This window comes from Oratosquilla oratoria, chromosome 28, assembly GCF_046742065.1.
Source record: "Oratosquilla oratoria isolate Oo_2021 chromosome 28, ASM4674206v1, whole genome shotgun sequence".
NCBI lineage: Eukaryota > Metazoa > Arthropoda > Malacostraca > Stomatopoda > Squillidae > Oratosquilla > Oratosquilla oratoria.
In genome coordinates this window covers 46501239-46518286 of record NC_134804.1, presented here as the reverse complement: position 1 = coordinate 46518286, position 17048 = coordinate 46501239, and the positions used below count along the sequence as shown (strand labels likewise).

General features: G+C 38.4%; 1 protein-coding gene across 1 annotated transcript in view; it reads left to right on the top strand.

Moving 5' to 3' along the window:
* mbf1 (multiprotein bridging factor 1) overlaps positions 1-16514 on the top strand; it is a 28254-nt gene extending 11740 nt beyond the window's left edge. Inside the window, exons 3-5 of the mRNA XM_076211415.1 lie at positions 6236-6396; positions 11161-11254; positions 15590-16514. Of these exons, the coding sequence (XP_076067530.1) occupies positions 6236-6396; positions 11161-11254; positions 15590-15654 (320 nt within the window). The 3' untranslated portion in view covers positions 15655-16514. The remainder of the gene's footprint in view (positions 1-6235; positions 6397-11160; positions 11255-15589) is intronic.
* Positions 16515-17048: the final 534 nt, after the last annotated feature.

Below are 17048 nucleotides of genomic sequence, written 5' to 3'. Positions count from 1 at the left end.
TGTAACTATATTTTTTTTATGCCTAGGCTAGTTTGTCGATAACAGTATGTTCGGTACAGTACGTAAACAGAAAGAATGTGTTTTGAAATAAAAAAAATCCTAATTTTGCCTTGCATTTTGTATTTTTATATGTTTTGCAATTAATAAAATGTAACAGTAAAACTTTTTTATGCCTAGTCTGTTGTCGATAACAATATGTTCGGTACAACATTTTGTATTTTTATGTTTTGCAATTAATAAAATGTAACAGTAAACTTTGTTTATGCCTAGTCTGTTGTCGATAACAATATTTTCGGTACAGTACGTAAACGAAAAGAATGTGTTTTGAAATTAAAAAAAAATGTCCGAATTTTCCCTTGCAATGATTTTATTGTAACCAACAAAAAAGTATTTGTAGGTCAAAGATAACAGGACTTTATTCAGTATGCATAGGCCTAGGCTACGTTTCCTAACGAAAATTATAAAAAAGTTAATGAATATTAAACAATGTAGCTCAAAGAGAATAAGATTTTATTCAGTATGCATATGTTTCTTAAAGAAAGTCTGATGGTAAAATAATAAAAAGGTTAGAAAATACTCGTACAGTATTAGATATCATAGGTTAAAGATGATAGGATTTTATTCAGTATGCTTATGCCTAGGCTACGTTTCCCAAAGAAAATCAGATAAAATTATAAAAAGGTTAAGAAATACTATACAACATAGTTCAAAGATGCTAAGATTATTTCAGTATGCTAAATATAATATACAATATATATATACAGTAACAAAAATATTTAAAGGGTAATATATACTGTATATATATATAAAGACCGACTTGCGTCCAGATCAACTTACGACCTGTCTGTCGGAACCAAACTCGGTCGTAAGTCGACGACTACCTGTATAGGTTGAAGTGAACCCAAATTTTTCTAACATCTAGGTAGAAAATATTTAATAATGAATAACAATTGATTGCCTGATACAATAGCATTGTTTAAGCTAAGGAAAGAGATGTATTCAGTGTCTTCATCTACAAAAAATGAGCTACTGCAGAACTTAAGCATTTTTTCAAGAATGCTTATATTAGTAAAGATTGGAAATAGGAGTTGTTGCCAGACACATACATATCACGACCATGATACACACTAAGGGACCTTCTCTCCCATGTAAGGGGGATGGGTGAGTCAGTGACATACACACCTCACGTATCAAGATTTTAAGAAAAAACTTGATGCTGAGAGATACAAAGACAGGTCACCACAAGCATAGCTCCCTTCCCGTATAATATTACTTGGTAAATACACCCATCAAAGCCCATTCATTGTCTCTGTTATCTTAACAACTTGTGAATGAAGGGGTGCAAATATGGGAGGAATGGTGAGTAGGTTTTGACTTGGAAATTCTTCTGGGGTCACTAGTTTCCAATTTCCATCATGTTTGTTTTGATTTGTGTGTACTGTAGCTTGCCAGTTCTCAGATCCTGCACCCTGATTATATAATAGGGGTACAGGGAGCATTTATAATTGCTTTTATGAAGTACCAGACTTCTAATGCAGTGTAGTTAAACATGAAAAATGTGTGGCATAAGCATTCACTCAAATGTGCAAGTAACTTCTTGGTTGTCTTACCACGCACCAAAAAATTCAGTCATTTATCTGCTTGATTCAGCAGTCAAAAATGAAAGGACAGTAACAGAAAACTCCTCCAAGTTGGCTTTCATCATGTCCACCATTTTGTTCTGTGCAACATACATTGTATTAAGTGGAAAGGAAATGTACACAAGCATTGTCCAGAACCTATGGATGTTTCATGTGAAGGCTGGTGATAAATGCTTCAGCATCAGTGAGAAGATGCAGGAGGGTATATGAAGTATTACACAGGAGAACACAGAATGAACTCCTCGGCATTTGCAAGGATATATTTGAAGACATTGTTTCTGCAGTTAATAGTGTTGGATTGTCACTTTTAGCTGATGAAACAGCAAATATACCTGTGAAATAACATTCTGTTGCTGGTCATTTTGTTAACCATGGTACTGAAACACCTTCACATCAGTGGTAGCCTGAAACAGCAACATCATCTACATATCAGCTGCCTTGCCCATCAGAAATCCCAACATACTTGATGTCCAAAAATAAGTAAAGTATGCTGAAATACTAGAATCAGTACCTTTGCAAGCTGTTAGACTTGTTATGTTCAAGATTCAGGACCTGCTTGCCATAATTGAGACCAGACAAGAAGCTGAAGGAAATTTTAAAGAATACATCTTCAAGAAAGTTGAGATTATTGTGGAAGCAGTAGTAGTCAAGATAACATGTGCCTCTTCAATGTGGATGTCTCGCTCGTCAGTCAAACTGTTACGTTGAAACAGCAGAGCAGTGTTATTGTGTTGCAGTGTTCCTCATGTACCTGGATTCCGTAACTGAGTCTGTGGGAACTCTGCTCATTCCAGACAAGGAAGACTCATCACCATCTTTTATCTCCAACCTCTACTGACGTCTCGGCTAGATCCTGGGACTTTCTAGGATCACACGGGCCAAGTAAGTGTACAGTATAATTTTTTTTTATAAAGTTAGCTTCAACATGTCACAAAAATAATGTAAACTGTTTTTAAAACATATAATACACTAAGTGCAACTGAATTTTCCTGGCATCATCAGCTGATTTCCAATTAATTTCCAATCAATATTTGTGCAATAGGAGGTATGACTAGGGAAGGAGATGTGGCAAGCTAAAGTAAATAGAGTGAGCTCAATAGTAAGATCTAGAATAAGATGAATAGATACTGTAGAAGGAGTTATGGATGAACATGTAATATTTGTTGAGCAGGGAAGAAAGAATACAAGAAATGAAGTGTTTGGAGGTAAATTGCTGCGGAAAAGCTCTACATCCTTACGCTGATTTTAACTGAAACAGTGTGATGGGTCAGGGGCAACCCTTTATCCCTGAGGTATATTGATGAATGGTGTGGTTGATATATAATAAATTTATTTATTGATATATTTACTTATTTACAAATTTTCTCCATTACCCTGATGTGTGTACAAATTTAGAATTTGCCACCCCTTGTTAAAAGGCTTTAACAAGGCTTTAGTGATGTGATATGATTCAGTTTAATATTGCAAAATTCCTCTCTATTAGGAGGCTAGGATGGTGCCCCGTACAGTGGACTTTGTAGCATGGTAGTTGCCTCAAATTTCATTGACTGGAAGCTCATAAGCCCCATAATACCGTATTTTCCGGCGTATAGTGCGCGACTTTTTTCCGTTGGAAGGGCCTAGAAATGGGGGGTGCGCGTTATCCGGTGGTGCGCATTATCTACGGCCTACGATAAAAATTCTGCGGCTGTGTCTGTAATTTTTTTTCACAACAACGTGACGATGTTGGCCGTCACAAAATCGGGAGGCACACTTCTCCCTGACGTTCCGTGAGAACAAGAAGAACAGCCATGGTGACATGAAAGAATACGCCAGCATGGGCTACCGTATATAAATATTTGGTATAGGTAGGTATCTATCGAATCTTATTTTTCATGTTTAAATAGGCCTAAACACCATGAAACATGATCAATATTCATGATATTTCCCCATGTTCACAGCATCCTAGTTTGAATTTTTATGTTGGCTTTGTTGCTTCACTTTAGGTATGGTACAAATTCCGTTGCGGCCGTTCATAAAATCATGTCAAACACCTGACTACAACACCCTCTTTCGGGAGTTATATTAACTAAACATCACCTCGATGAGAGACTGTCCTATTTCAGCACTGTCATTGCAGGTTCAAAGCTAAAACGAAACAGTCTGTAGTTTGTTTGAGTATTAAATTTAAAAAAATGGTAAAGACGAATTATTTCCCCAAGATATAAAATGAACATTTTCTGTAAAAATCCCAAAATTTTTCTGTATATCTTACTTTCAATAAACTTTTTTAGATCATATTTCCAAACTATTTAAGCTACAAAGTAATAAGGGACCAACGCACAACATGAGTCATATACCAGTACATGTAGTTCCGACTTTTTCTTAGTTGTGTCCTGATTGATGCCTAAACTGACACTTAATTTAGTGACAAATCAACAGATTTCTCAGCGGTGGCTCTAGCCAATGAAAAATACTTCTCCATGTAACCTCGTTCACATGATATAAATACCGAGGTAAAACTGCGTTATAGACAAATGCGATCGGGCATGTGCGTTATATGTCGGTGCGCGCTATCTGTGTACTGAGATAACGAAGTGCATGGGTGCGCATTATAACCCGATGCGCATTTTAAGCCGGAAGATACAGTAATTAGCAGCAGTCCATAGGCCCTCCCATAGTTTGTTCCAGAAAATGTTGGACACCGTGTTGTATTAGTCGTCAACAGCACCTGGTTTGAAAAAGTGGAGAGGAGCTTGTCATAAATTCAAGAAAAGTGGAGGAAAGATAGTCAAAGCCAATAGAGAGAGGTCTTGGCCTGGTCTTGAGACTGTTTGCCAGCCCTCTTCTCTGTTGTTTCTGTGTGTTATACAGTTTCGTCATTTGTCGTTTGATTGGGAAATCCATCGAGGTTTGTCCACTCTTGTAGATTAGATTGTTACCTCCAGCAGTGCAAGGCTGCTAAAAGACAAACCATTTGCATAATCTGTACTGCTATAGCAGCGTGAACCATCGTAAACTGTGGTGCCACAGATGGTGAAGTGGTACTCGTGCAAACTAATGACCCAGATTTGTCTCAAACTATAAAAGATCCCAGAAAGGTGAGGTTTTACCAGTATTGGATTTTCAATAAATGGCTGGATATGGACATAAGGACAGGGAAGAAAACAAATCTGTAGACAGTTTTGTATATATAAATCATGCTGTGGAGCAAAAATATTTTTACAAGCTGATTGCCTAGTAGGTAATGTATGAACAAGTTACCAATCAATGACCAGGAATTATTCTGTGTATGGCTTTAGACCTGGCATTTGTTGACAAAGGCAGGTGGCAAATTTTTATGAACTTCATCCATGACCATAGAGAAATGGAAATATTAACAAGATGACTGAAAAAAAAAGTTGTACAGGTGGAAAGAAAAGTTATACAGACCTACAAGTACCTACCCACCTTTGCAGGGAAAGATTTAGAACCATCACATTCAAACCATTTTGTTCTCTTCATGTCTTGTGCATTCATTGTAGCTGCCACCAGACAATTGTATGTTAAACTGATGAGGAAACACCCCTCTCACATGTACGTTACACACTCACATGAGCACGGAACTGGTTAGATATATTTCTGTTTACCCTCTTGCTTCCTTTTGGGACTTCTGCCAATGTGGCTATATCTGAAGATTTTTATGATTTTTACACAACCAAGGGAAACTCCCCCATGCTTAATGAAGAGAGTAGACGTATCTTGGGTATTCCTTTTGCTGTTGTTCTTGACTTCCACAATTGATCTGGCAGCCAACAGTTGGTGTTTAGTGAATGGGTTGTGATTGTTCCTAATACAGTTATAATACTAATGACCCACTTTTGGAGAAGAATAGGCGAAAGTAAAAAGATCTGTATATTTCGATCACTGTGATCCTCTTCAGCAGATGCTGAAGAGGATCACAGTTAGTGATCGAAATATACAGATCTTTTTACTTTTGTATATTCTTCTCCAAAAGTGGGCCATTAGTATCATTTTACATATGTGCTACGACATTACTTTGTTGTGTTATAAAGTTATATATGGAAAAAAAATTGTGTGTAAAATCAAGTTCTTCAGCCATGGAAGAATTCTTTGATAATTAGGAATTTGGCCATAATTGGAGGTGAGGTGAAGACAAGGAATTGGGGCTAATTAGTAATGAGTGTAGAAGACAATGTAACTTTTAACCTGTAGAGGAATGAAATGTAAACATTGCTTTATTTGCCAAAAGATTGGCATTAAAAAGAGAATTTATTTTGCTGGTTTTTGCAGTGATTAAAGTGTATTTATGGGGTTTATTTAACATGTAATCATTGTCAAGGCAATTCTTGGTCATGACCAAAACTTTTTATCACAAATTCTCCAAATAAAGTAATGGAGCATTCTGCAACACTGCATGCAATCACAGGTATATAATGTGTATGTATGCATACTTTTATGTGTATATTTTTTTTTACACATTTGTTTTAGAAAAGGTAGAATTGGAAGAGTGATTTATAAATATCCCAGAAGAGAAATGTGTGGTCACTTGTATTTCATCTCCGTGTACACCTAATTTTCATCTGTTATACTAACACTTTTGTTTTTATTTCTAGATGGAGCAGCCTCCAACAAGCAACATCAGACAACCTTGAATACAGCTAAATTAGATAGAGAAACTGAAGAACTTAAACACGAAAAGATAACACAAGACGTCGGAAAACTCATTCAGCAGGGGCGCCAGGCCAAGGGTTGGACTCAGAAGGACCTGGCAACTGTGAGTGATTGTGGGATGAATGAGTAGACAAAAATATACATATATATTACGTATGGCCGAGTACATATATTACGGATGGCCGAGTACAGCGGGTTCGAATCCTGCATGCAACTGTCACAAAAATTTTTTATCGGTTTGATGTCGCTGCTATTAGCGAATTACTCTCATATATATATTTATATATATATATATATATATATACATATATATATATATATATACATATATATATATATATATATATATATATATACACACACATATATATATATATATATATATATATATATATATATATATATATATATACACCCACTCCTCGTTTAACGACCTACTCGGTTAACAACAACTCGGAGTAACGACGGGCTTTAAGACAGACCAATATTCGTTTAATGTAAATCTCCCAAAGTTACGACGTCGTGTACGATAATTAAGTTAGCTGAGGCAAATTTGTATGATGTTATAAATGAACTTGTACGGTGGATATTAGCTGTGAGGTAGTGTTCTGAAGCTTAGGTCTACATTACCATCCTGCAAGCTAGAAAAACTACCTGGGGTACAATATACTGTATACCGGTAGTGGTAAATTTTTAGTTTCGACCAAGGGCGCAATAAAGCAATAGAAAATTGATTATTAAGTTTGTAAATTATAATGTATCAACGTAATATGCAATTTTGTGAGCGGAAATAAAAAAAAAGGTGCTAAAACAAATTTCGTAAGTAACAAAGTCAAGTCGGAGGAATGGTACACCATGTTTGTTATGATAGATGCTGATATCGAAGAAATGAAAGGGTGATAAATTCGTCTAACCTACACTAAACTAACCTAACCTGTGTTTGATAAATCATTACCTGCAAATTAAATGTCATCCGGCTCGTCCTCGTTGTCGTTGTCGTGAGAGACGTTGGCAGACGACAAGATGGCGTCCCGATCCTATGATACCGACTTCGTTCATTAGCATATTTTCTTGTAGCATGGTATTTTTTACTTTCATTTCCGCCCACAAAATTGCATATTACGTTGATACATTTTAATTTACAAAATTAATAATTAATTTCCTATTGCTATATTGCGCCCATGGGCGAAACTAAAGAAACACCCCGGTATTCAATATGGAATGTCAGCATACGCAGATTTGGTCATATACGGTAATTTCAGGAACCTAACCACTGTAAATAAACAGTAAATAAAGCTTTAATGTACTGTTTAAAAGAGGGAAAATACGCAAAAATAAAGATACATGTATTGCTGGACATTGTACATACAGTACATGTATGTATATGTATACATTTTCGCTTAACGACCAATACGGTTAACGACGGCGCGCTGGTCCCAATTGTCGTCGTTAAACGAGGAGTGGTTGTATATATATATATATATATATATATATGCAAAGTAGACCACTTGGAAAAAAGAAACTAACGAAGCAGAGCGCTTTCGTATATTACATCTTCAGTGCAACAAGATGTAATATACGAAAGCGCTCTGCTTTGTTAGTTTCTTTTTTCCAAGTGGTCTACTTTGTATAAGTGAACACACGTACTCGTGTTCTTATTAGCATGTATATATATATATATATATATATATATATATATATATATATATATATATATAAACTAACACCACAGTTGGACGCGAAAGAAAGAATTGTAAGCAAAACTATATATTTTGATTGCTAACTACAATCCTCTTCAGTATTACAGAGTGGAAGGAGGATGCTGTCTTTCTTTTGTCTGACTGTGTTGTTACTTGTTATTTACAAATGTTACTACATTTATCACCTGTGAGATATACATATATATATATATATATATACATATACACACACACACACACACATACATATACCAAGGCTTTTTCCCCCTTACAAGGGAGGTAGCCAAAAAGGAAAAGGCATAAAATCATTCCCACCCATTCCATCCCTGAATACACTCCACACCCCTCCACCCTCCCTCTCATCTTAGCACCTCCTGGATGACGGGTCATCCCTGCACCTTGTCCACTGCCCTGGGTCACAAGCAGTGTCGCAAGACACAGCACATCCACAGCAAGGCTGCTTCATTAAATCAGCTACCCCCACTCTCCATCCCCCCATGCATAAAGGAGAAGACGGGGAGAAATCCCTTTGGGCTGTGTCAAAAATTGCTCTCACATACTACCTCACCCCCCATCCCCCCGCTCATTCCACCTCATGCATCACAACATCATCCATATACAACCATTCTCCATTCACCCCTGTCTTCTGTCCTCTCCCGTCCTTCCTCAACAGTCTTCCCCAAGGCCTCCTTCACCCCATCCATCCACCTCATATATATATATATATATATATATATATATATATATATATATATATATATATATATATATATATATATATATATATATATATATATATATATATATATATATATACAGCTTTCTGAGAACTGTCAAGAGTTTTTATGGTAGTGGGCAAGGGATTGGAAATGGTTAAAGAAAATGGAGAAAAGTGGGAGGTGAGCCAGCTGTTGTGGCATAGAACTGTCAAGAGTTTTTATGAGAGTAGTAGAGCTTGTGTCAGGATTGGAAATGGAGATAGTGAGTGGTTCGAAATAAAGGTGGGACTTTGTCAAGGATGCGTTATGTCGCCCTGGCTGTTCAACTTATACATGGATGGGGTGGTGCAAGAGGTAAATGCAAGGGTAGTGGGCAAGGGATTGGAGATGGTTAAAGAAAATGGAGAAAAGTGGGAGGTGAGCCAGCTGTTGTTTGCGGGCGACACTGCGCTTGTGGCAGGATTGGAGGAGGGATTGAGGAAGTTGGTGGCATAGTTTGGGAGGTTATGTGATAGAAGAAAGCTAAAGATAAATGTGGGTAAAAGTAAGGTGATGAGATGTACAAGGGGTGAAAGTGGCAGTAGACTGGAAGTGAGCATTAAGGGAGAGCGACTGGAGGAAGTGGATAGTTTTAGATACTTGGGTGCAAATGTGGCAGGAAAAGGTGGAGTGAAGGTGGAGGTAGAATGTAGATTGAGAGAAGTGAGTCAATGCCTTGGTGGATGAAAGAGTGTAATGAGGAATAGACATTTGGGAATGGATGCTAAGAGGAGAATATATGAAGGAGTGATTGTGCCAACAGCACTGTATGGGGCAGAAACATGGAACAGAAGAGAAGAATAGAGAAGGAGTTTGAATGTGTTTGAGATGAGGTGTCTGAGAAGTATGATGGGGGTTACTAGGCTAGATAGAGTGAGAAATGAGGAGGTGAGGAGGAGAACAGGGGTGGAAAAGGAGCTGGGAGATAGGGTTGATGAAAGAATATTAGGATGGTTTGGACACATGGAAAGAATGAGTGAAGAAAGACTAGTAAAAGAGGTATGGAAGGCAGATGTGAAGGGAGTGAACATGAGGGGACGTCCTATGATGAGGAGGATGGATGGGGTGAAGGGGGCTTTTGGGAAGAGGGGAATGTCTGTTGAGGAAGGACGGGAGAGGACAGAAGACAGGGGTGAATGGAGAATGGTTGTATATGGATAATGTTGTGATTGCATGAGGTGGAATGGGCGGGGGGATGGGGGGTGAGGTAGTATGTGTGAGCAAAATTTGATGTAGCCCGAAGGGATTTCTCCCCATCTTCTCCTTTTATGCAATGGGGGGATGGAGAGGGGGGTCGCCGATTTAATGAAGCAGCCTTGCTGTGGATGTGCTTTGTCTTGCGACACTGCTTGTGACCCAGGGCAGTGGACAAGGTGCAGGGATGACCCGTCATCCAGTAGGTGCTCAGATAAGAGGGAGGGTGGAGGGGTGTGGAGTGTATTCAGGGATGGAATGGGTGGAAATGATTTTATGCCTTTTATATATATATATATATATATATATATATATATATAAATGACACAGGGCAGTGGGCAAGATGCAGGGTCCAGGAAGAGTCAAGAAAAGAGAGAGGGAGGGGTCGTGAATAGGAGTGGAGTATGTGGGGATGAAATGGGTGGGAGTGGACTTATGCCTTTGAATTTGGCTACCTCCTTTGTAAGGGGTAAAAAGCCCTTGGTGTATGTATGTTTTTATGCCTTTCCCTTTTTGGCTACCTCCCTTGAAAGGGGGAAAAAGCCTTGGTATATGTATGTATAAGGGGGAACATTGGTGTTTAGTTCTGGTTCTAGAGCTGCAAGATCAATCATGAAGAGATTGAATAATAATGGTGAAAGTATTACACCCTTCAGGGAATCCATTGTACAGCCTTTATATACCTGAGGTTTGGTTATTTTGGGTTATTGTGCACTGTCTTACTACAAAATGTTGCTTCACCACCTGTTATGATTGTCTCGAAGATCTTTTTGGATAGATTGTATTTGGGGATCATGTCAGAAGCCTTGTTTATAGAGTCTACGGCAACAGTGATACATGGTGCAACTTCTTCAAAGTTACTGCAGGAAATTGATGTAAATGTTTAATGAAGAATTATATATTAAAAAGAACAATAAGAAATTTATTTTATGTACCAGGGCAGAGGCAGGTTGCAGGGATGGCCCGTCATCCAGGAGGTGCCAAGATAAGAGGGAGGGAATAGGGTGGAAGGAAGTGGAGTGTGATAGGGATGGAATGGGTGGGAGTGGTTTCTATGCCTTTGTTTTTTGGCTACCTCCCTTGTAAGGGGGAAAGAAGCCTCTGGTATATGCATGTATGTAATAAAAAAGTAAGGAATTATTAGATATAATTTAGTTATAGGTTTCTTAATGGGAAAATGGTAATGGAAGATTTTAAATTGTGTTCGTCTTTCAGCGTATTAATGAGAAGCCCCAGGTGATTCAAGAATATGAGCAAGGCAAGGCTGTCCCTAACCAGAATGTTTTAGGCAAGATTGAAAGAGCCATCGGTAAGTGAGTGGAAATTTTTACTGTCATCAATGTCGTTATTTCAGTCATTGTAAAGGTATTGATCAAATCGTAAGGCTTTTGTGAATAATGATCTTTATTACTATGGTTGTATCAGTATAGAAAATATTATTTTCATAACTTTTTGACGAAGTGGTTGTGCCCACATTGCTTTATGAAATGAAGTACAAGATATGAAACTTGAGTTAAGTGCAGAAAGGAAAATCTGAAACATGTTTGAGATGAAGTGTTTAAGAATTATGACGGAGGGGATGGATAAAGTGAGAAATGAAGATGTGAGGCAGAGACCAGGGGTGCTGTGTCGTGCTGTATTGTCTTTGATCTGAGCAATTGCGATGAGAAAAGTGTGGCATTTCATCCCAAAAGAGAATTGGAGTGACATCAATTGGGATTTTTTAGACAAGTGGGATGGGTGTACAGTGGATTTATGCTTCAACTCAGCCACCCCTTTAAAAGGGTAAAGGATATATACAAGTTTCATGTTAGCATTTTAAATGTTTAGTTTGATGTGAGGGTAATAAAGGTGTCAATGGTTGAAGATTTGTGATTGATTTCCCCATAGTCTACAACACTCACACATGCATTCCTCCAGAACACGAGGATACTTCTTTCCATAAGACACACCTTGAACAATCTCACTATCACCACTCACCACTTTCAAACATCACATGACATCACCCAATCTTGGTACCTGTCAAGCTTTCATTTCTTGTAATGCTACTTGTACCTCCTTTTTTGCCATGTTCATGTCATGCTTCTTTCCCATCACAGCTAATCTGTTATAGTCTCCCATCACTGCAGTCAAAATCCTCCTTATTCTCAACATTCAACAGCGTGAAATACTTCTTGCATCAACCAGTCACAGCCTTATCTTCTACAGGTTTATTTTCTCCCTTCCCTTCTCTCTACCTGACCCTCCTTGCATGCCTTTCACTTTTATTCTTAACATCTCTTTATTTATTTATTTATTTATTTATTGGAAGGCAAAGGTGGAAGGAGTGAACATGAGGGGGTGTCCTAGGATGAGATGGATGGATGGGGTGAAAGGGGCTTTAGAAAAGAGAGGAATGTCTGTGGAGGAATGATGGGAGAGGACAGAAGATAGGGGTGAATGGAGAAGGGTTGTGTATACATGAGGCTGTGATGCATGAGGGGGAGTGGGTGGGGGATGGGGGGTGAGGAAGTATGTATGAAAAAAAAAATTTGACGCAGTCCGAAGGATTTCTCCCCGTCTTCTCCTTTTCTGCATGAGGGGACGGAGAGGGGGGGGTCGCCGAATTTATGAAGCGGCCTTGCTGTGGATGTGCTGTGTCTTGCGACACTGCTTCTGACCCAGGGCAGTGGACAGGATGCAGGGATGACCCGTCATCCAGGAGGTGCCAAGATAGGAGGGAGGGAGGAGGGTGGAGGGGAGTGGAATATATGGGAAATGAAATGGGTGGGAGTGATTTCTATGCCTTTTTCTTTTTGGCTTAACCCCCCCCCAAATGGTATATGTATGTATTTTATTTTTTATTTATTTTTATTTTCTATTTTTATAATTTTTTTTTTTTATTATTCATTTTTTTATTCATTTATTATTATTATTATTTTTTATATTTTTATTTTTTTTATTATATATATATATATATATATATATTTATATATATATATATATATTTATATATATATATTTTTTCTTTTTCCAAAATTCTCAAACACCCCACTTCACATCCACTCTTTGATGAGCCTCCCACACTTTGTGCCGTGCTTCTACCCTTTTCCCTCAGTGTCTCTCATACATCATCCTCCTTGCAACCATTCCTGATATACCTCAACCCTCCTGGAGATGGAATCTGTAGCTTCTTTGCTAGTGAAGAGCTGAAGAAGACTAGAAAAAATTAAAAATTACATCATAATTTTTTATGATGCACCATCATAAGTGGACACTAATGTTCCACCTTCACAAGAAAGTGGAGTCCTTTGGGACTGGTATCTGGTCATAAAATCAAACTGGCTTAGATGTAACAATGGGAGTGACGATACTGAACATCTCATCCCCCTCTCTGTCCTCTCATGCAGAAAAAGAGAAGACGGGGAGAAATCCCTTTGGGCTGCATCAAAATATTATTCGTACCTATTCACATACACACCCTATCCCCCACCCACTCCCTTCCATGCATCACAGTATCATCCATATACAACCATTCTCCACTCACCCCTATCTTCTGTCTTCTCCCTTTCTTCCTCAACAGACATTCCCCTCTTTCCCAACGCCACTTTTACCATATCCATATCCATTACTTTCTTAGAAAAAATGCCAAAACATAAGTCAAAATATTTGGGGGCAATAGCAATTTTAATATTTTTGCATGATATTATAAGATTCTTATTTTGTAAATTCAGTATCTATTGACAACTTTCAATGAAATTTAGTCAGAATAACTAGTGATGAGCATGACTTTTAGTATATATATATATATATATATATAAATCAGCTTCCTAGCTCGAAAAGAAAAAAAAAAAAGTGTCCGGAGCAGACTGATGTCCTTAACTCAATAGGGTTTCATTGGTCATACCTGTAGTTTGTAATTGTTCAGTGTTAGAAAAAAGGTCTCAAAAGAAAGTTTTACTGTTATAAAATGAAAAATTTCATCAAAAAGTATAGGAAGACCAAATATTAGTTAATTATTTGCCTTAGTTCAGGCGTGGTGGTGTAGCGAAGTTGTACATTTTGTCATTTTGAGGTACATACATACATATACCAAGGCTTTTTCCCCCTTACAAGGGAGGTAGCCAAAAAGGGAAAGGCATAAAAACACTCCCACCCATTTCATCCCTACATACACTCCACACCCCTCCCACCCTCCCTCTCATCTAAGCACCTCCTGGATGACGGGTCATCCCTGCACCCTGCCCACCGCCCTGGGTCAGAAGCAGTGTCGCAAGACACAGCACATCCACAGCAAGGCCGCCTCATCCAATCGGCGACCCCCCCTCTCCGTCCCCCCTTGCATATAAGGAGAGGATGGGGAGAAATCCCTTCGGGCTGCTTCAAAATTTACTCACACATACTACCCCACCCCCCTGCCCATTCCTCCTCATGCAATCACAACATCATCCATATACAACCATTCTCCACTCACCTCTGTCTTCCGTCCTCTCCCATCCTTCCTCAACAGACATTCCCCTCTTCCCCAAAGCCCCCTTCACCCCATCCATCCACCTCATCCTAGGACGTCCCCTCATGTTCACTCCCTCCACATCTGCCTTCCATACCTCTTTTACTAGTCTTTCTTCACTCATTCTTTCCATGTGTCCAAACCATCCTAATATTCTTTCATCAACCCTATCTCCCAAAAGGTAGTGGGCAGTAAGCGGTTCTGCATGTGTGAGCAATGGGGAACTTTACTACTTTTACACACTGTTCCTCACCACTGCTATGTCTCTCGTCCACTGTTTCTTTTTCATACGAATTTTTTTTGTGTAGGTTATCTTATGTCTTACACCACGAGAAGTAGAGTTGTGGGTCATGTGGAGGTGGCTGACCTGCCTTTTCTGTGATGTCCGCAGAAAATAAAGGATGCGTGGGTGGGTAGATGTAATGTGTAGACTTGTTCACCCTGAGTTGACAAACTTCATATGGGAGCAAAATATAGACCACAAAGTTCAAGAAAAGCCTTTGGTCATCACACATGCCCTAAAATATGTACAGGTAAACGTCGACTTACGATGGCCGCGACTTACGATTTTTCGACTTTACGATGACGACGACGACGATATGATATATTTAACCCCTTCCATACGGTGCCGCACACGTAGGCGTCATGAGGAGCAAGTGGATTCGCGACGCTGCCATATTGGCGTCGATTATATTTATTGTAGTCGCCCCTGTGTTTTTACATTCTCTCAAATGTGCCCTGAATCCCATTCTCTGTGGTTTTCAAAATTCGCGGGTGAGAGAACGATCGATATAAGCTGTGACTATATCTTATGATGCGAGTATTATTACGACACATCGTACAGCTGGCATTGGCTGCTGCCCGCGAGATTTAAGTTCCGTACTGAAAATACATATTATAGTGTTTGAATATGGTAAAAAGGATAAAAATAATTAAACTGCTGTACATGTTTAATAGGCTATATTCAGTATCTCTGGTGGTTAATATACAGGTAGGCTAGGTACAGTGACCACGGAAGAGTGATACACAAATTGGGGATCGACTTATGATGAAATCGTCTTACGATGGCTCTATCGAAACCTAATGCCATCGTAAGTCAACGTTTACCTGTACAAGTTTATTGTATGTACTCATTTCTTACCATTTTAATTTCAGGATTGAGGCTTCGAGGCAAGGAGAAGGGTACTGCTCTACAACCACCAGGAAGAAAGAAGAAGTAAACATTAAACTACCTTTTGGTGGCAGCTGTTTACTTTGTGCCCCCATCAGGAACATCAGAAGAAAATTAGTAGATCCTTCTTTTACTTTAAATGTGTTGAAGACAGATGCTGCCCTGTCGGAAGTCAGGTGGATTCTCTAAAAACGATTAAAAACTGGTGAGAGGATAATGTAGGCCATTACATTATTGTTGTCGATATCATCGCCTATACAGCTGCTGATACTCTTTAACATAGCAAGCCCCTTTATAGTAGTAACGAAGAAAATTGCCAGTGTTTTGTGAGCATATAAGTATGCAGGATTTCTTATTGAGAAGTAGTTATAAAGGTTTGCTGGTATGAATTTACTCTTCCCTTTGTCTATTTCATCACTTCATTGTCTTCATATACCATATGCTCTTCCCAATTTTCTTTTTTGTGGTATTTAATTGTGGTTGAATTAATTGGAAAGTGTAAGGTGGGTTGGGTTTTTCCCCTTGGTGACATGTGTAGTTTATATGTTTTAATTGATATTTACTGATCCATATCTTGCAACTTTTCAGAAATACTTGAGCACACTTTCCTAACATTATTGCTCCATAGTTTTATAATATGGACAGTAGGATATCAAATCATGGTTTGCATTTTGAGGAAGCTTTCTACTCCCTATAATTTTCATGCTTAATTACCATAAAGTTGTTTGCTGAAAGTTGTATCATGGTTGATATTGGAATTGATTTTCATTGAAAGTGGTTATTTATATTGTTAGAAAACGTATGTTGTTTTTTATTTTATTTATTTATTATATGTATTCTTTTTAGGGGGGGCTTGTGTTTGTCACTTTTGTATTTAAGTCCTTGCTTAATAAAGCATGTAATTATAAAGGCCTTTCTGTGTCAAAATATTTGTGTATTGCCTTTGATCTAAGAGGTATGGAAATGACCTTGCACTAGGGCTAAGATGAAAAGGGTGCTTTATAAATAGGTTTTGTGTGTGAAGTAGATTTTGTTTCTTCACTTCAATATCAGTCACTATGTGCTTCTGTAGATGCTGCTGCTACTGTGTCATTAACCACTTCAGTATGAGTCAAATTCTCGTGCACAGCATCGGCTGTCATACGAACGATGCATCACACTACTTGCATTATAAAATATAAATTCACTGTTATATTACTTGCTCTCTTCTACTCTGAGTAATGATAAACACAGAAAACGTGATCAAACCAGTTCACGGAACTGGGGTAACTCATGTACAACTACAAAAAAAATACATATAATCAAGATGCTGACACCAGGATCCTCATGCACCCACTTACACCTTGTGACGCCAACGTAGGCGTCATTGTACCGAAGTGGTTAATGTAATGTGATATGTGATATGGTTTAACGTCACACATACACACACACACCCCTTATCGG